Here is a 22,039-nt window from a genome sequence, read left to right as displayed (position 1 = left end):
CAAATGACTTCGTTTATAAGGGGCCTTGGGCAACAACAATCGAAATAGTGGCCTTGGACATCAACAATCGAAAGCTATTAAACGTAGCCTACAGAGAATGTTTCTGTGTTTGTATGAAGTCATATCAGAAGCTAAATTAACCGATTTGTATAATTAATTATTATTTCACCATTGGAAAGTGTAGTTTCTCTAGATGGACATAATGCTATAATGTTATTACAGTAATGTCTGAGTAAATCGAGGACAGGTAAGATTAAAATAGCTTCTTATGCACAGAAAATTTGATAGGCTATTTTGTACATTCGTTTTCTGTGTTTCTTAAAATAATATTTATGTACACTCATTTTAATATCAGAGAATTAACGAACAACGAGAGTGTATTGATTTAGTATGCAGTAATAATACGTTAGCTTAGCAATCCATTATTTTATAATTCAAATTTTAACTATGCTCAATTGAATCGCGTTAAAATACATAGAATAAAATATATATGCAATAAATGCAATGCAAAAAAAATTGAGTAATGAGCGAAGCAGATTATGTTGCGCTGTTGTAAAAGTTGTTCCCTGGATCAAACGTCCTATTTTAATTATGTAATTACTTTATATTTATTTCTAACAGGTGCAGCGGAGCGCACGGGTACGGCTAGTATAAAATAAAATTTACAAGATACAACACGTTATATACAGCCCTTTCAGCCTCATACTATATACACTCGCCCACTTGTATCCACATCTTTAAGCTTCGATGTTAACGTAATATATATGGAATAAACTGTTGCTACATGGGTTTTCTGACAGCTGTTAAAATAAAGAAATGGTAGTAAATTGGAATATATGGGTTAATGCGATATAAAATAAGATTTTCAAGATGCAACATATTCTATACAGTCACTTTCCGTATTATCCTATAGGAACCACGCCCAATTGTTGACCACTTAATACATGGCGGATATAGGTTCAAAAGTTTCAAAGATGGCGGCACGATCGCCACTCGATATTCTTACTTCTAACTGTAACATATATCTAGTTAAGCATGACTCTGTCTAAAGGTAGGAAACGTATACATGGGAGGAGACGTATTGTTCTTGTGCTTGTGGAAACAATAGTCTAGTAGGCCTATAGGCTTATTGTGCTCGAAAGTTTTAAAGGGCATTTATCAACACAATATTACACGTCATTATAATGTAGCCTATGTTATAAAGAGCATCAGAAGATCACAGGTATTTATGAACATTTTAAATCTAAATTGCAGTACGAAGGGCAATAGCAAAACGTAGAAGATATATACGATATGGAGCGATCATTCATTACAATGATACAATGGTGTTCATTATTCTTATGCAGATGACACAGTTTTACTTTTTGGTGGAAAAACCTGGTATATAATAATTCAAATAATGGACTTAAATTAATAAAAAATTGGTTTGACAAATTATCTTTCTATCAACGAAAATAAAACCATAATTATTCTATTCTCATTATCTGAAAAATGTAACAAACCTCCTACAACTATAGTAAATATTAAATTACATAATTCTGATTGTTGTTTTATACCAGGGATGAGACGATATTAGCTCCCAATCATGGTAGAAGAGCTCGACCTTGATCACGAGCGCATAGCGCATTCACTACGTAGCGTCGTAACGTAGACAACAGGGATATACATGCACATGCAGCGAATAAAGGCAGCAATTATTACAATAACTTGCGTTACTAAATTTCTGGCTATGTAATAGGGCTAATTACTAAGTTATTTAATATACATGTACATATATAAAGAAATCGCAAAGGGAAGGGTTTTTTTAGGAATAAAAAGAGAAATAGGAAAAGTTAATTGTATGTAAGCCATATTATTGTTAAAAGCAATTATTTATTATATAAATACTTCACTTCATTGGTTAGGAGAAACTAATAGGGTCTACCTGCTCGACGTGTGTGATCTCTAAGTATTTTTGAGTATTTGTTGAAAAAATAATAATGGCAATATTGATTGAAATAGAGTATATTGATTGTGTGATTGTGAAAATGTAGTCCTTACTCTCCAGTCGTGATTATGTAATGAGTTTCCTTAGAGTGATTTGTGAGATGCACGTAAGACGAAAAAACAAATTGATTGAATTAAGATATTGAGAGCCATCGTAATTTTTGAGGTCAATCACTTAAGGGGATATGTATGACTTTTAAAACTTCCACAATTTCGGCCAAAATTTGTGAAATTTAAACTATATAAACATATTTATAATAATATCATCTGTACAAAATTTGGTGCAATTAGGTCTAATAGTTTCAAAATGTTTAGTTCATATTTGCTCAAAATCCTGAAAACAGTTATTGGAATAAAAGTGAATTAGTATTTTGAGCTTAGTAATAGTATAAGTTAAAGTGCAATCAAAGATAAAATATTATTTCTAATAAAAGTAAATATCCAAAAACAAGCAACAAATAAAACATCAACAATGCATTTAAAATAAAGAAATAAAAGGAATCTAGATACAATCTACTGATCCAAATGTAAATTAATTTACCTTCGATGTCAATTCCGAAATCAATTTATTTCACTCTTCTCCTGAATAATGCCTATATATTTTTTTTTTCATGTTGCGTCTCATAATGCCATTTTATGTTGCTTTTTTTGCAAATGATATTATTTTTACACAACAAACACTGGACTTCATCACCATGTTCGAAGCATAAATATTGTATCTTACACTCTTCTTTGAAAGCTTTAAGCGCTTCCGTTCCGTCATGATGCGCTGTGTTCTAAGATCTGTACATCCTTTATCAATGTTTACAGGTAAAAGAGCTCCGCGCGCGCAGCGGGCATAAAAGAGCTCTCGCTCGCAATTATTAGTCACCATCGCAAGACTGTCTTATACAGAAATGTCCGATTATTAACCTTCCAGTAGTGGCGCCCTCTTTCAGAGCATCACTGCTGGCGCCAAGTCTGGTAGACCCATATGTATTTAATTTTATTTCTGACTCTTCCAACCAATTTATTAATATTTTAGCAATTTGACAGCATCCATAGAATATACTGAAATGGGTGAATTGAAAATAATAAGCAGTTTGTTGTTATATAACATCTATTTTAATTAATTTTAAAAGATTGAAAAAAAAGTGAATATAATGTGAATTTTATCAACAAAAGCCTTTCAAATCAGCAAACAATTGAAATATTGTGTATGGTTTTCCTTAAAAAAGTAAAAATAATATTTAAATACTGGTTTGAGACAGAAGATCATTTAAGCACTGTATTCAGAGCATGAAAACTGAGCATGACTTAAAAATATAAATGTCTTACATATTTTACAAAAGTAATTTGTTTTACTGTCCTTTTTGCAGAAAAAGCACCTTTTTCTCGTTCCCTCTTGAAACTGATCAGCCTTAACATGTTGAAAAGATGTTCCAGCAAACTCTTGTATTCTTTCTCGTACTTCACGTGGAAGATTTGTAAAGGCAGCTCTACGTTTCAAGTGATCATCTGTTAATCCCATTGCCAACTCCTTCACGTACTTCCTGTGGACACTGTTTTCCTTCTGATTGTTAAAGATACAAATCACTTGGGAGTTTATTCCAGCAATATTCAGTAGTGCATACATCACCATTGGCCATCTTCTGATATTTCTTGCGACGTCATAGGCAGCACAAATTTTAACAATTAATATAATAAGCACAAGGTTTGTCAACCACATCGACACCTCTCTTAGTGGAGTTATAGAAGGTGACAATTTCTGGCTTGCTTTTGTCACCTGTTGATAAATCTATTGAGTCATCATGATGCATACTAGATGCTAAAATTACATTTTTGCCCTTTTTCGGTACTTAAGAAACAATGGTAATGTCTTCTTGGAAACCAAACACACTAGATCCCACTGGTCTCTTTTTGGAATCCACAAATTCTATTGGCAGCTCCCTTTCATTCTTTCGAACTCTTCCCACACAGGTTGTTCTATGGCGATTCAGCAAGCTTGTAATAAGTGGAAAGGAAGCGAACCAATTATCACATGTAATGTTCCTCCCTGTTCCTGATATTGGTTAAAAAAGTCGCTCGACCATACTTTGAGGATCATTTTTTGCCCTAAATGGACCTTCTGGTTGTTGACCAACATATGGTTCCATATTTAGGACATACCATATCTTAGCATCAACTAAGGAAAAAATTTTGATGCGATATTTATTAGGTTTTTTAGGCATATACTATTTGAATGAGCATCTGCCTCTGAAAGCTTCCAACATTTCATCTACTGTTGCAAATTCACCTATTGGGTATCCTTTTTTGCAGTTGTTCAAAAACATTTCAAACACCTGACGAATTGGAGCTAACTTATCCCATTGTTTTCTATCGTTTCTTATTTCTGTATTGTCAAAACGTAGATGACTAATAAAAATAAATAACATTTAATATGCAATCATCAAAAACAAGACACCAACAATCAGTAGGAGTTTTAGCCTCTCTAGCACATGGCCTCACACCTGGTAGATGCGTCACGATATTACACTGCCGAGTCCTAACAGCCTTTGGTGAGCAGTGTTGTCTCCATACCGTACCATCTTTAGATTTGAAACCGGGAACTCTAGGAACTTTGTTCGGAATCTCAAATTGTTCATCATCACCACTCGCGCTCACCTTCCTGTCCTGTGTCTGTATTGCCATCAAATACTTCCACTTCACCGTCCTCTTCACCAGTGTCGGCGTCATCATCACAGGGTTCACTATCATTCTCAGAGCTTACAACCTCGTCTAGCAAACTTACAACTCATTTTACATTTTCTTCGTAAGACATTTTAGAAGTATCTAGCAAAGTCACAACTCGTTTTTCATTTTCTTCATAATACATTTTTGAAGTATATCGTAAGCTAAATATTAATTAAAAACTAGCAAAATGTTTCATATCATCAGTAAACAGAATAATCCGCTGATATTTGAACCAATCAGTTCGTTACTACCACAAATAATTCTTAAGCACTAAAACTTCAAAATGAAACTGTGTAACGCCAACACTGGCGCCAAGTCTGACAGACCCGTTACGTAATTATCTCGCTTACTACTGCACGAATAGCCACGTCGGCACTCACATGTCAACTATGGAAAGAAACAGGAAGCTAGGTGGAGAAACAGACTTCTACCCCCAAACACTTCAGAGTAAATAGTAAAAGTAATTGTGCCGGGTCTGTGAGACTTGGCGCCAGCACTGGAAGGTTAAGGAGTCCTCTGAAGTTAAGTATTTAGGCATAATTTTCGACAATCATTTAAAATGGAATCAACACATTAATTACCTTTGTAATAAATTACGTAAAAAATATATAATTTTGTTTTATTGAGGAATTACTTGTCAATAAGTTTATTACGCAAAATATATTTAACTTTATTTCAATCGGTAATTATATATGGAATTATAGGATGGGGTAGCTTATTTAAATCCAATTTTAATCCACTTTATTTATTACAGAAGAAAATAATTAAAATATGTCTTCATAAATCTATTTATTTTCCATCTCAAAAATTGTTTTTAGACTTTAATGTTCTTAACATAAGACACATTTATTATATTGTATTAATAAAATTCATACATAAGAACCGAAATAATTTTTAATTGTATTCTCATAGGTACAAAAGGTATGAATTCTTTAAGACTGTTTGAACCAAAATGTAACACTGCTACAGTATTTAATCATAGTAGTAATTTAGGCCCAGGAATATATAACAAATTTATATTTAAATATCCTAAACTTGTCAATTCTAGTAGTTCCAGTATTAAATTTAAAAAGTTATGTATGGATTTTATAAAAATTGGAAAATTGTAAATTTAAATTTATATTATATTCTAATTGCATAGTGACATATTATTGTATTATATACTTATTAGTTCCAATTTAGGAATCCGCCCCTGAGCACGAGTTCTGCTCTTTCAAGGGCGAGCTAAAGTTTTTCTGTATATATTATATTTTATGTTACAATTATTAGCAAAATAAATAAATAAATAAATAAATAAATAAATAAATAAACAAACAAATAAATAACTAATAAATAAATAAGTGATAAATGTCTGGAAATCAAATATGAGGGAAAAACAGTTCCATCATCTCCCATGCTTACAATCTCTTTCTGATATTTCTGAATCAAATTTAAATAATTATGCTCATCTAAATCTAGAAACAGAATTTCAACAACGGAGATTCGGTGATTTTAAAAATATTGCAAATAATTTCTTACTTTTTGCGAATCCTTTGACCATAGACATAAACAAGGTTAAGCCAGAAATGCAGTAAGTAGTAGTTGATTTACAGAGTGATACATATTTACAAACGCGGTGCAAAGACATGTGTGGTTTAAATTTCTATAAAATTCTGTCTACGGAAAAATACGCTTCCCTTAGCTTATTTGCCGCCAATATAGTGGCTATGTTTGGTTTCACTTACAGTTGCGAACTTTTTTTTTTTTTTTTTTCAAAATTGAAACTTGGAAAATCATAACAAAGATCGCGGCTGAAAGATGAAAGTGTATTCGCTATCTTGAGAATGGCTACTTGTGACATAAACTTAGAATTCTGTGGCACCTTGAAAGTTACGGTATAGTAAATATGAAGGTTGTGATGGCTGCACGCCACTGATGTCTGAGCGTGCCCTCAACTCTACCCACAACCATGCTACGTCATGTGTTTTGCTGGTTGCATTGCCTGATGCCATCGTGTATTGCATTGCCTGTAACTTCATCCCTCTTAGCCCCAAATATTTTCCTAAGAACCTTATTCTCAAAAACCCTCAATCTCTGTTCCTCTCTCAAAGTGAGAGTCCAAGTTTCACAGCCATACAGAACAACCGGTAATGTAACTGTTTTATGAATTCTAACTTTCAGATTTTTTGACAGCAGACTAGATGACAAAAGCTTCTCAACCAAATAATAACAGGCATTTCCCATATTTATTCTGCGTTTAATTTCCTCCCGAGTGTCATTTATATTTGTTACTGTTACTCCAAGTTATTTGAATTTTTCCACCTCTTCGAAGGATAAATCTCCAACTTTTATAGTTCCATTTCGTACAATATTCTGATCACGCGACATAATCATATACTTAGTCTCTTCGGGATTTACTTCCAACCCTATCTCTTTACTTGCTTCAAGTAGAATTTCCGCGTTTTCCCTAATCGTTTGTGGATTTTCTCCTAACATATTCACGTCATCCGCATAGACATTTGATGTATCCCGTTCAATTCCAAACCCTCTGTGTTATCCTGAACTTTTCTAACGGCATATTCTAGAGCGAAGTTAAAAAGTAAAGGTGATAGTGCCTCTCCTTGCTTTAGCCCACAGTTTATTGGAAAAGCATCAGATAGAAACTGACCTATACGGACTCTGCTGTAAGTTTCTGTAAGACACGTTTTAATTAATCGAACTAGTTTCTTGGGAATACCAAATTCAATAAGAATATTATATAAAACTTCTCTCTTAACCGAGTCATATGCCTTTTTGAAATCTATGAATAACTGGTGTACTGTACCCTTATACTCCCATTTTTTCTCTAATATCTGTCGAATACAAAAAATCTTATCAATAGTCGATCTATTACGCCTGAAACCACACTATGATCCCCAATAACTTCATGTACATATGAGGGTACACGGGAAAAACGATCAAGGTCCATCAAAAATCGAAATTGAGTTAATAATGCTATCTTATAGCGGAAAGGAAGTACTATCATGTGGTCTAGCTAGTAATAAGAAATCATCGTTCTTGACATTCTACTACGTCAATTTCTATTAAATACACACATAACAAAGCATTAAATGCTTAAACTTTAAAATTCTTTTTTCTCGAAACTTTCTAAAATGGAGCTTGATCGTTATTGCAGTGTACCCTTCATATGAAGTTAACCTTCTCAAAAGGATATTCGACAAAATTTTGTACAACGTCAACAAAAGTGATATTCCTCGAAAGTTACTACAGTTAGTCTTGTCCCCCTTCTTAAAAATAGGTACGATTATGGACTCCTTCCATTGTTCTGGTACAATTTCCTTTTCCCAAATTGCAAGTACAAGTTTATAAATTTCGCTAGATAATACGCTTCCACCCACTTGTATTAATTCTGCTGGAATTTGATCAATACCTGGAGACTTGTACTTTTTCAGAGTTTCTATCGCAATTTCGACTTCAGAAAGTGTGGGTTCTGGTATATCGCTCAACCAACTAAGTAAAATGATACGATACGGTATTCAGAATGTCACAAAAATCTATGAAATCCATGTAAGACTATTAAAGGCACAATATCGAGTCGATTAACTTCCAAAAACCCAATACAAATGCATTATTCCCCAGTCAATTAAAGTACAATTCAGCATTGTCATTGAAAGGAGAAAGCAAAAGGACTTGCAAAATTTAATGCAGTTTATTTCTAAGAAAAGTAGGATGAATTACCAAACTCTGTTTGCGGACAGTAATACTCTAAAATCTAGATGCACAGGAAGAACATGAGAGAGAGAGAGAGAGGGAGAGAGAGAGAAACAGAATCTGTAACATGAATGAGACTGTGTTAACATTTTAATATAGTTTGTGGTTTTATTTGTGTATTGTGATGTGCTTTATGGTAATTTGTGATTTTCTGTCTCATACATTTGAAATTTAAAAAATGTAGCAATGTTAATCTTAATAATAAACTTCCATTTTCTCATATATTCCAATGTTTCATAAGGGAATTATGATATACTTATCTTTTTTCTTCACATGGCTCATATTTGTTGACTTTTCTTTATACATACACTATGAAAGTCAGAAAACCACCAACTCCAGCAGTGTTTATTTTAATTTGTAGCGTAAGATAATATAAAAATTTAGGTTTTGATGTATTTAACTGATAAAGAATGTAATTTTACACAGTATTCACATATAAATGTATAATATTTAAAGTTAGTAAGGGAAATAATAAGTTTTTTCTCTCGCCTGTAAAATTTGGTTTATTGGAGTTAGGGAGTTTGATTTCCCTGTCTCAATTCTACCGATGGCTGCTTTACACTATGAGTAGTACAGAACTGACTTACCTCCCAGAGGAGCTTGAGGAGGTTATCTCTGATCTTGAGGCTGGGCATGCTGTCGTCAGGCATGGGTGCTAACCAGATAGCCAGCAAGAACAATACCCCGTGTTCAATAAACGCGTGCTTCAAGTTGTGCTTCCTCAGCTGGGACATCACTTTGGGGAGCATTGCAATCTTCTTTATAGCAGGCATCTGCAGCCCGTTCAGACACCGATCTTTCTGCAATAGAATTGCAACTACAGACATACTGCTGGCTAGACAACAATTTTTCTGAAATATTACTTGAAAGAAATTACCTTCAAGAAGACTGAATATAAGTAGGCCTACATAATGTTATTTGACTGGTTGGCTTTCAATGGTAAGTACAGACCGATAATTTAGTCCTGACAGCTCAGCGACGCGAAAGAAGGGAAGTACCGGTAATAGGAGTAGTGGGGAGAGCTCCGGAGCAGAGATAAGGAATGCAGTACAGCTTAACTGTACTAGAAACACAACGCTATACCGCATGCGTGACATCCGATCGCTCTGACTGCAGGCAACAGACCAACCTGAACATCCCTTGGCGTAACCTAATGGACTCGCCTGACCCAGGCGCAGATTGCCGGCGACTGTCAGGACTAAATAATAGTACTGTACTTAAGAACTAAGTCACTCTATCTTTCTGATTAGTTTCAGCTTAATTAATACCCATTTTCTATTTTTTTGTGTCAGCAGCTACTATTACATTACATGCAGAAAGCTGGCTGTGTTGAAGTTGAATATCAAGACAGTCCAGTTTGAAGCTTGTCTGTGCATAAATTGTAAAGTAATCTCATGAGCAAGTTCATTACGGTATTCTGGTTCGGGCTCTTACGTCTATTATCAGGCAGTACACCTCACTTGATGATATGTATCAGAAGAACAATTATTGTTTGTATATATCTGATGTCTGATTAGTGTAATATGTTACCAGTCAGCGATGTATACAGTGGAGGGGATAAGGAACTGGCCACTCTACCTCATTATCTCCTGGCTTAGTTGCCTCATGAGTGATGCCTTATTGGTGTTACTTATGGGTTATGAGCTTCCAACCAGTCTTCGGACTATTGATTAAACATACATGATGTTGTTTCTAGTTTATATTAAACGTTGAGCCTCAACCATACACATGGGTGGGCAACTCGTACTCTCGAAGTGTGAACACAACCTCAGTGCAGGTAGAACGGACTCTGTACTATACTGCCTGTAAACAAGTTTTTTCGCCTCTGCAGTAAGTAGCGGCTCGTTTTAAGTGAAAAACAATATAATCCCCAGATCATTTCCCTTTAGTGATGAGTCGAAAGAGAAAGATTTTTTATTAGGAAAGGAGGTAAAGCTTGTATTATGTTCTATTAACTTTCTTACGATTGACAGTTCATGTTACAAATAAACACAGTGAAGGTTTTAGTAAAGAAGTAGATCTGCTTTAGAACAGCTAAAGGTAAAAATGGGCTCTCAACAAGGTGAGGCTGATATCAAATATCGTTAGCACGTTGTGCGTAATTGCACAACATATAATCGACTAGCTAAGAGCATTTACGTATAAATTTGAAATGTGGCTGTATCATGTAGAACATAGACAACTTCACTTTCTTTGACTATAAACTATCTTGAAGAGTGATAAGAAAATCTTCTTATCAAATACAGGGCCCTATTTCAAGACCTACAGCAGAATTCACTGGTAAGTTTGGGGAAACAGTGCCAATTGACAAGGAATAGAGATTTCTCTGAAATTCTTTTGGCTTACAGCCGATAGAAGATCCTGAAAGTTTATAGCTTGAATTGATATATCTACAGAACAGCACGCCACTCAGATTCCAGCGAAATCAGGAATCGAACAGTTCGCAATGCTGCCTAAGTCAGAATTATCAAATATACTCTTTGCTTCCATATATAGGCCTACTGTATGTGCTTGAGCCAGATTTTAATACAAGAAAGAAGTGTAAAAGGTCTCAAAGTAAAGAAAGAGCTTAGAAGTAAGTTTATTTCGTCTGCCATGACATTTAAAAAATACTTCCTTGAATTTGTGTTTGTTTGCGAATACAGACTATTACATTTGAAGGGTACACGGGAAAAACGATCAAGGTCCATCAAAAATCGAAATTGAGTTAATAATGCTATCTTAAAGTGGAAAAGAAGTACTATCATGTGGTCTAGCTAGTAATAAGAAATCATCGTTCTTGACATTCCACTACGTCAATTTCTATTAAATACACACATAACAAAGTATTAAGTGCTTAAACTTTAAAATTCGTTTTTCTCCAAACTTTCTAAAATGGACCTTGATCGTTATTTCCGTGTACCCTTCATTTCTGAGAACAGAGATATACTCTTTAATGTATAAAGACTTGTAAATTCTCGCGTTCTATGTTTCAAATAAGACATATAATAATAAATATTAACAAATAATAATAATAAATAAGTGTAATAATAAATAAGTGCTGCATCTATGTTTGTTGTCTCTTGAAAAAGTGTATTCAGGTTGTGTTTCCAGTACTAAAGTAATTACAAAGCTAGGAAATAATATAATTTCGTTATGTGTGTTTAGGTACAGTCTGTCTAAAATTACTATAATTATTGTACCATGCTTCATTCTGAAATTCAAATCATGGAGTAGATATCACGACCACCTGCATGAGCCGCCAGAGCCAACCGCGGCAATGAATTGCTTTTGCAGCGAACTACAAACAACTTGTTACTGCTGCGGCTGGCTCCGTCTGTCTTTCTCTCTTTCAAGGTTTTTTTAGCACTTTGGGAGCACGAGTTGCCCATCCTTGACCATACATATTTTATCCCAGAGAATCTCATATTTTGCAGACGATACAAGTGTGATTATCGAAGTAAATAATATGATCACTTTATATAAACACTTCTAATACAGTGTTGAATCTAATGAATGATTGATTGTTGATTGATATGGTGCAGATAAACTAGAATTTGATATTGATAAAACCTTAGAACATATCGTCGGCCTACAGGTGAAACACACTAAGTCAGTTTTTTAGTAATTTCAGGTTTTGGATGTTCCTTATGTAAAATTGTGTGGTCTTTCGTCTGGTGAAGTCCATTATGTCGTATCTATAATTCTTTATGAGATAATCAATAATTTCAATTTCCACTAAGTGCGAAATGAACGAAAATATACACGTACAACACACTAAGTCCATTAGTGGGTTTCACCTGTCAATTTCCGTCTTGTTTTATGCAGTTGAAATCAAACCTTACATTTAACACTTCACTTAATGTTTTTCACGTAACTATTATTGGTTACACTGTAAAGGTTTGGGCTGCGAAAGTGGATATTTGTACCAAATATCTTATTATTTATGTCCATTTTCATTTGTGATTGTACTAAAAACATGCGTGTGCATGTTATTTTACTGTTTATTGGATAATAACTGGATTTGCAGTGGTTTAAAGAGGCAAGAAGATGATAATGTTGCTTCAAGGTGAATTAATAATAATAATAATAATAATAATATTATTATTATTATTATTATTATTATTATTATTATTATTATTATTATTATTATTATTATTATTATTATTATTATTTTATCCTTTCGTATGAATAAGTGAGAACTGCATCAAAGTCACTAGAAACACCACCAAAAGAGTACTTAAATGACGAAGAGGTGGTGGTAGAAACAGAACATGTCTCTGGTAATGGTTCAGAAAGACAAAATACAAGATTAAGTTACACATGTACAGGAGGTAAACCGCATTCACCAAAAGTTCCTAAAATTGTTGACTGCACAAAATGAATTTACGGCTGGTTTGATAAAATTTCAGAACAACGAAATGAAAATTGCAAACAATTCTGGGAGCTAAATTGTGACAGACAAAATGATTTCAACTTAAATAACGTAGTCATTGATATACTTAAAGAGCATAGACTCCGCAATTATAGAGCAAATCAACGTGCAAATTCCAAGCAATATTGTTTCCGAATGAATGGAGAGAATATCGGAATGTGCCAACAATTAATTTGCAAGACTATGCACTTCAAACATACGTGCAAATAATTCTATCAAATGTTTGGGGAGAAGTAACAATGGGAATTCTAGTAACAGTGACAGACAAGAAAAAAAAATTCCCCAAAAATAAAACTAGCGATCAAGACATTGACACTGTTGTACATTCACAGAAATAGTTTCTTTGCTGTCTCAAGTCACAACACCAGAAAATCGCCCAACATAAATGTTTGGATTTAAATCTGAATATTTAAGAAATTCATTTTCCTTACAAAGAAGAGTGCTCGAGTAAAAATGTTGCAGCAGTTAGCTTACAAAGAAGAGTGCTTGAGTAAAAATGTTGCACCAGTTAGCTTACAAAGAAGAGTGCTTGAGTAAAAATGTTGCACCAGTTAGCTTACAAAGAAGAGTGCTTGAGTAAAAATGTTGCACCAGTTAGCTTACAAAGAAGAGTGCTTGAGTAAAAATGTTGCACCATTTAGCTTACAAAGAAGAGTGCTGAGTAAATCTGTTGCACCAGTTAGCCTCGTCACTTGTCGATTAATATTTTGCAGTTACTTAAGTTTGTATTTCTTCAAGCCTTAAAAAAGACCAGTGCATAACACATACGGTTTATGGAAAGCCTAGAAATTGCAAGATGATTTTTACTCACAAATAACCAGGAAAGACAATTCTGTGACTGAAAAATCTGCTGATAAAGAAAGGGCCACTAAGTATACATCATTTAAATGTCCTACTCTTGACTTGCAGCCAAGAAATAATATGTCACTAGAAAAACAAAGGAATATGCTGTAATTGAAAACATAATTTTATTTTTATTTTAACTTGCAATGTGTGAAAAAAATTAATAACGAATCAATGGTATTATTCCATTCTATTTGGTATGTTTTCTCTATTTGATTTTTTTTTACATTTTCCTTATCATCAATAATAGTATAAAATGTTATTTAGTTTTCAAAAGAAATAATTTAAATTAAATTTAATTTACAATTAATATTTGAAGAGAAAAATTTGCTCCGGCGCCGGGGATCGAACACGGGTCCTTGGTTCTATGTACCAAGCGCTCTGACCACTGAGCTACGCCGAATTCAATCCACAGCACCGGACCGAATCCTCCTCCTTCAATGTTTCCCTTTGTGGCCTGAAGGAGGAGGATTCGGTCCGGTGCTGTGGATTGAATTCGGCGTAGCTCAGTGGTCAGAGCGCTTGGTACGTAGAACCAAGGACTCGGGTTCGATTCCCGGCGCCAGAGCGAATTTTTCTCTTGAAATATTAATTGTCAATGTCACAGATATTATTCTGTAGGACAAATTAATAATATAAATCTATAATACTTACTTACTTACTTACAAATGGCTTTTAAGGAACCCGAAGGTTCGTTGCCGCCCTCACATAAGCCCGACATCGGTCCCTATCCTGTGCAAGATTAATCCAGTCTCTATCATCATACCCCCACCTCCCTCAAATCCATTTTAATATTATCCTCCCATCTACGTCTCGGCCTCCCTAAAGGTCTTTTTCCCTCCGGTCTCCCAACTAACACTCTATATGCGTTTCTGGATTCGCCCATACGTGCTACATGCCCTTCCCATCTCAAATGTCTGGATTTTAAATTCCTAATTATGTCAGGTGAAGAATACAATGCGTGCAATTCTGTGTCGTGTAACTTTCTCCATAAATCTATAATATAATATTAAAATAATAAATGTAATTTGCTTAAATCTTTCCTATTTCCAATGGGTCTGGAAAGAGAAGCTTTTTCACTCTCTCAATAAATTACCGATTCCATAACAATTTTCTAATCAAAACAATTTCAATTGTCAATGTAATAGGTAATTTTGTTAATTCTGAACATATCGTAAACTGTATATTGGGATAAAATGCCAGTAACTGTACAAAAAATAACACTAAAACATCCGAGGTTTTCCCCAACCATAAGGTGAATGCCAGGTAATCTACGGCGAATCCTCGGCCTCATCTCGCGAAATAGCATCTCGCTAACACCAATATCATCGATGCTTAAATATCCTCGTAGTTGATACACCGTCGTTAATTAACCAATTAACCAATCAACCAACACTAAAACATTGGGCATTTTCATTTCCATAAGCAGGAGAGACAACAGCAACTGTAAAATTAGATGTCTACTGCCTATAATAGCCAGGTGAAACACATTAAGTGTCCACTGTCATAAGAAAGGCATTAAATCATCAACATCTCTCATTAATTTAATATAAATAACACAAAATAATTAACAGTTAGTAATTTTTTCTGCAATTTATAAGTAATATAGATGTATGGTGATACCTGCCATAATTGTAAACGGTAGGGACGCATATGTAAGTGTCTTCTTAAGACTCTCCATACTGTCATCACTTACACTGCAAGATCACAATTAGACTTCGTAAGAAAGAGAACTTTTTAGGACTTCGTAAGAAATAGTCAAGATCGCACTGAACATTCTCCTGAGACACACTTGCTCGTCCCACACTTTTACCTTTACACAGACAACCGGTCGTTGCCAACTGGTTATGCCATCGACGAATGTTGTTGACATTTGGGGATCACGATTAAACTTCCTACGAAACACACGTTGAACTGTTAGAACCGATTTACAACTCTCAAACGTCAAAACACAAAATGCTTCCTGTTGAGGAATCGCCTTCTTTGTTATTATAGCTGCCAAGGAAACAAAACAAAAGAAAGCTATCTGCGCAAGTTTAGAAGCCTTGATCTGCGCATGCATACAACTAAAACCCACTGCCTATTGGATCACATCCTGTGGCTGTTTACACTGCCTGCTCAATCAGTGCTTATGTGCGTGGGCCATGGTGCGAGTTCCTAACACTGTATGGTACTGCCCTTCAATTTCAGGATTCTGTTAAGTATCCATTTGGATGGTCGTCTGTTATGGCATACCAATATTGCAAATACACGAGCAAAAACAATAGCAAGAATGGTACAACTGTATCCCCTTCTAAAAACATGTGCATTGTCAACATCTAAAAAAGTGACAATTTATAAATTGCTGATTAGATCAGTGCTTTTGTATGGTTCAATTATATCGAATTACGCACACTTCATCCCCCTCTTATTTATTCGCTCGATTTCATACTCTCTCTCGCTATCATAATATTAATACTCCATCACAACGCGATAACACGCTAGAAATTCCACTTCACACATCATCTCTGTATTCCTCATCTTGCACTGTTGCTACCTCTCGTCACTGGAACTCTCTGCCGCCTGAAGTCAAGGGCTGCCAAACAATGAAATCTTTCAAATCCAAGTTAGAAAATTATCTTATGACGAGTTGCCAAACTAACTTACTATTATGACAAGTGTCGTATTGCATGTTTCCACGTATTCACATTTTGTTTTAATGTTCTAGTGATATTTAACTTATTTTATATTTTTGTTTTCATATTTTCCGATAATGGTATATCTATAATGTGATAAGTTGAGCTATATATAATCGTAATTTTCCTTACTGTGTGTACTTAAAAATATTGTATTCACTGTATGCTTTGTACTGCGCTATTTTATTACTACTGTTAGAATTATTATTACTATTCTTATTTTTTATTATTATTATTATTATTATTATTATTATTATTATTATTATTATTATCATCATCAATAATGGCGGCCGGGTAGCTCAGTTGGTAGAGCAGCTGGCTACGGACTGGAAGTTCTGGGGTTCGATCCCAGGTGGTGACAGGATTTTTTTCTCGTTGCCAAACTTTCAGAACGGCCCCGAGGTTCACTCAGCCTCCTATAAAATTGAGTACCGGGTCTTTCCCGGGGGTAAAAGGCGGTCAGAGCGTGGTGCCGACCACACCACCTCATTCTCGTGCCGAGGTCATGGAAAGCATGGGGCTCTACCTCCATGCCCCCCCAAGTGCCTTCATGGTATATTACGGGGATACCTTTACCTTTTTACCTTTTTTATCATCAATAATTGTCTTATTTTTTTATACTTTGTACGTCTCATTTATTTTGACCTGCTGTTCACATTTTATTATGCTTTTTTCTTTTTTTCTGTATGTTATATATTATGTCTGATTTCTACTTACTTTTGTTTAAATTTTATTATTATTATTATTATTATTATTATTATTATTATTATTATTATTATCTTATTCAGTTTTATGTGTAAAATTGTAGTGTACTTTGTAAATTTGTAGTGTTTTTGTAACGTTTTTACTCCTGGTTGAGTGTTAGAGAAGGCCATATGGCCTTAACTCTGCCAGGTTAAATAAATCTTTATTATTATTATTATTATTATTATTATTATTATTATTATTATTATTATATGCACCTAAGACAACGTTAAATCCCATTCGAGTAGTACAAAATAAAGTGTTACGTGTAATTCATAACAACGGGTGATACACAAGAAACGAACAGATACATCAAGATCTAAAAGTGGAAAGTATCGCAGTTATCATTAGGAGATTCGCTGAAACATTTTATAAGCAGGCACATTCCCACCAAAATGTATATATATCAAAACTAGGAACTTACAACCTTCAGTACTACACAAGACATCGTACACCTTTGTTCCTCTTCTCATAGTTATCTGTCAAATTTGTTTTCACGCTGTTCATCCTGGTTATGACGGGAGTGCAGCATCATAAATGAACTAAATGAACACAAGTTCTAATTAACGGGTTTGTATAAGATAAATACAATTATAAAGGTAGGCCTATGCTTGCCTCAGGCGTTTACTAAAAATATTGTTAAAATAAATTAACGTAATATTTTGAATAAATTTTATTGAGCTTCCTCCAAGTAAAGGCTGCCTAGAAGACAAAGCATACTATAAAATTGTTATTTTTTTTTAGTAAATGGTACGTAAACAATTATAATGGAGAAAAAGAAAACAATGGAGAAGGAAAAGAAAAAGAAATAACACAATTAATTATAAATAATTGAAAACTACTAAAAAAACATCATTAATTCTAGAAGAAACATAAAATTTCCTAGTATCTATTTGCTATCAAATGATCACAGTAGTCTATTCAGCACTAGTTGCAGGACCCAACTTAAGTGAGCAGATCGCCATAGGAAAGAGATCAATCTATTTACTTATAGAGATGGTTTCTTAGAATTTTTATAGATCCCTTCACTGCAGACAGAGATACTTCAGTGACAAGAGTTTATCCTAGACCAAACTGCTTGCAAAAACGCGATAATCTTTTTGTGATGATCCCTCTAGCCCCAAACAGTAATCCAATAACTTCGATCGAAGTTAGATGATATTTTTCCTTATAATATGGTATAGTGGAGTCGTATATGTCGCATTTTTCCTGATGTACCGCAGTTGGCACTGTTTGAAAATGATATAAAACATTTCAACAAGTTTAAACATATTTACGAAGAAATATATGCTTCCCGTAACCGAGCTAAGAGATTACTGGTAATCACGGTTCGAATTAACGACAGTATGGTGGTAACTTCCTGCTTGTAAAATAGCAGTTTTTTCAAATCCATGGCAATGTTGTAGGAACACTTACGCAGTTACGCAGCCATAAGATGCGGTCCAGCAGGCAATGCTAAAAGCACACTGAAACCACAGTCTAGTATATACAGTCACGAAGCTTGAGTTGTGAGGATGCTAGGAACAATAGACTGTGCCGGACTATTTCGCATTGTCTGTAATGAGGCTATATTAGCGATCCTAGTGGTTAGCAACTATCTATGGATGCATATTTACTACGTATTGAGCTTCGTGACTATATATACTAGACTGTGCTAAAACTGTCTTCCTTCCTCTTTCATTTGAGTTACAAACAACTTTCTACTCCTCATCTGAGTGATAATAATATGATGACTATAAACTGCTATACTCTTTTAAGTACACGGTGTATAATAGTATTAGATTAAAGGAAATTAAGAGAACAAATGAAAGTACAAGGATCCTTGTAGACTATATTAAAACAAAACAATTAAGATGGTTTGGTCATATGAAGAGAATGACAGAAGATAGATTGCCGAAGAAAATGTATGAATGGATTCCAACGGGAAAAAGGAAGATGGAAATACCAAAATTGACATGGACAGAAGGAATAATTAAAACGATGAGAGAAAGAAATTTGGACCACCTCTGTGGTGTAGCGGTCAGCATGCTGGTCTCTTACGCAGGGGGCCCGGGTTCGATTCCCGGTCGGGTTGAATTTCCCGGTTGAGGTTTTTCAGGGTTTTCCCTCAACCGTAAGGCAAATGCCAGGAAATTCGAGCCACAACATTCCTGAATGTCACCGGCCTCATTCATCACCGAAATCATAGTCATAACAAATCAGTAATTTCCACCTGATGATTTTCCAATTCACTGCGGGCTAAAGTAAGGAGATGCACTATCACCTTTGCTTTTTAACTTCGCTCTAGAATATGCCATAAGGAAAGTTCAGGATAACACAGAGGGTTTGGAATTAAACGGGTTACATCAGCTTCTTGTCTATGCGGATGACGTGAATATGTTAAGAGAAAATCCACAAACGATTAGGGAAAACGCGGAAATTCTACTTCAAGCAAGTAAAGTGATAGGGTTGGAAGTAAATCCCGAAAAGACTAAGTATATGATTATGTCTCGTGACCAGAATATTGTAATAATATGGGGCCGAAACAGGTCTACAGAGGCCTAATTCGTGAAGGATGATGATGATGATGATGATAATAATAATAATAATAATAATAATAATGATTTATTTATTGTACGAAATGGAACTATAAAAATTAGAGATTTATCGTTCGAAAGTTCGAAAAATTCAGATACCTAGGAGCAACAGCAACAAATATAAATTACACTCAGGAGGAAATTAAACGCAGAATAAATGTGGGAAATGCCTGTTATTATTCGGTTCAGAAGCTTTTATCAACCAGTCTGCTGTCAAAAAATCTTAAAGTTAGAATTTATAAAAGAGTTACATTACCGGTTGTTCTGTATGGCTGTGAAACGTGGACTCTCACTTTGTGAGAGGAACAGAGATTAAGGGTGTTTGAGAATAAGGTTCTTAGGAAAATATTTGGGATTAAGAGAGATGAAGTTACAGGAGAATGGAGAAAGTTACACAACGCAGAGCTGCACGCATTGTATTCCTCACCTGACATAATTAGGAACATTAAATCCAGACGTTTGAGATGGGCAGGGCATATAGCACGTATGGGCGAATCCAGAAATGCATACAGAGTGTTAGTTTGGAGGCGGAGGGAAAAAGACCTGTGGGGAGGTCGAGACCTAGATGGGAAGATAATATTAAAATGGATTTGAGGGAGGTGGGATATGATGGTAGAGACTGGATTAATCTTGCTCAGGAAGGGAGCGATGGTGGGCTTATGTGAGGGCGGCAATGAACCTCCGGGTTCCTTAAAAGCCAGTAAGTAAGTAACAAATCAGTAATACATATTGTAGCCAATTTGCAAAACCAGCTATTTGCAAGTTGGACGAATTTTGGCAAATGAGGAAAATTGTGTAAAAACTTATCCACAGATGCTAGAGGCATGATTTCTAGTTTAAATAATGGGGAAAAAATATTTAGTCTGTCTTCATACAGCTCAGAAATATATGATTAATAGGTAATTAGTTATATTGTACATTAATTTGCAAATAGCAGGTTTTGCAGCCGAACAGAGCATTTAGCAGGATTTGCAACTCTATAGGCAGCCATATTAACGATACATTAGTTTGCAAAACCTGGTATTTGATCAATGTTAACAGTTTATCTGACAAAACTAACTTAGAAACAAACTGACTCTAGAAGAGAACATTATTATTTTCGTTACATACCTAAATATTAATGAATTTATTATTAATGAATTATTACTATTAATGAATTATTAAACACACAAATATTGTACTATAAAAAAGTAAAAAAGGAGAATAGAATACTAATGTTATAGTTTGAAGGTTTACTTATGTACTACTGTTTGTGAAAAGAACAACACCCAGAAAGAATGGCTCGAACGACCCCAAACTCGGGAGATGTGTAAAACAGAGTACCAAATGTAGTGTGTTCGTACGAGTCTCGCTTCAACTTGTCCTACAGCGATGGTCACATACGTGTTAAGCGCTACCGTGGTGAACGCAGTCTGAGAGCCTGCATTGTTGAGCGGCATTGCGGACAAGTTCCTAGTGTGATACAATATGCGATCTCGCTTCCTACGTATTCAGGACAATCTGAACTTCAACCCCTACATTAGAGAGGTCTTAGAGTCCGAGGTACTGCCCCTCCCTCAGGCAACTCCACATGCCATATTTCAGCAGGACTATTTCCGGTCACATGTGGCGAGGATTGTGCAAGTCTCCTTAGAAGACCGACGGGTATCACTGCTTTCCTGGCCTGCACGTTCGCAAGACATTTCGCCCATTGAACATGTCTGGGATATGGTTGGTCGGCAACTTGTTCGTCATGGTCCTCCAGCACCCACTCTTGACGCTTTGTGGACTCGCATACAAACTGCATGGAGGGAGATTCCCCAGGAACATATCCAGGAACTCTTTGATTCCATACTACGACGCTTAGAAGCTCTGATTGCAGCGCACGGAGGCTTCACGGTCACAGATCAGGTATAGTTCTGTAATTCTAATCCTTTGTGTATTGTCATGTATCTAAACTGTGATATCAATTTCATTTCAGTCACATGTATCCTTCTTGGTGTTGCAATTTCTACAAACATCAATGTAATATAACACTTTACAAAAAGTTCGGTTCTTCCTCATCCATGAGTTCGAAGTCCACTACATCCGTATGTTCATCCTCATCTTCAGTCAGGTCTGCAACAGCAAGGTCTTGCTGCTGGTTGAACATTTCGGTGCAGAAGGTCAGGTTTGCATTCCGAAACCAGTTCTACCCGAAGTGCAATTCCAGAAGTCTTTCAATGTCCCTGATGTTTGCTTCTTTAAGGATGATACCCATTGGAATGTAGTCCTTTTGGAAATGTTTACCTTTTTTTGTTTAAGCTTTTGGATTCGCCTTTTCACTGGTACCATTCTCTTCATCATCTGTATCTTCTCCC

The 22,039-nt window shown here is 35.1% G+C and overlaps 1 protein-coding gene across 3 annotated transcripts in view; it reads right to left on the bottom strand.

Annotated features, from left to right (window-relative positions):
* LOC138693724 (protein IWS1 homolog) overlaps window positions 1–22,039 on the bottom strand; it is a 57,065-nt gene that overhangs the window by 10,574 nt on the left and 24,452 nt on the right. For 2 of the 3 annotated variants that reach the window (XR_011330413.1, XR_011330414.1), the window contains exon 7: window positions 9,036–9,248. Coding sequence is in view for 1 of the 3 variants with exons in the window: in XM_069817547.1 (XP_069673648.1) it covers window positions 9,036–9,248; window positions 15,329–15,394 (279 nt within the window). In the remaining 2 variants the exon portion in view is untranslated. Of the gene's footprint in view, window positions 1–9,035; window positions 9,249–15,328; window positions 15,714–22,039 lie in introns of those variants that run through there. The other variant, XM_069817547.1, reaches the window with a different exon arrangement.

This window comes from Periplaneta americana, unplaced genomic scaffold, assembly GCF_040183065.1.
Source record: "Periplaneta americana isolate PAMFEO1 unplaced genomic scaffold, P.americana_PAMFEO1_priV1 scaffold_19, whole genome shotgun sequence".
In the NCBI taxonomy this organism is placed as follows: Eukaryota; Metazoa; Arthropoda; class Insecta; order Blattodea; family Blattidae; genus Periplaneta; species Periplaneta americana.
Note: the sequence above shows the minus strand (reverse complement) of the source record. Positions and strands in the feature narration are given on the sequence as shown.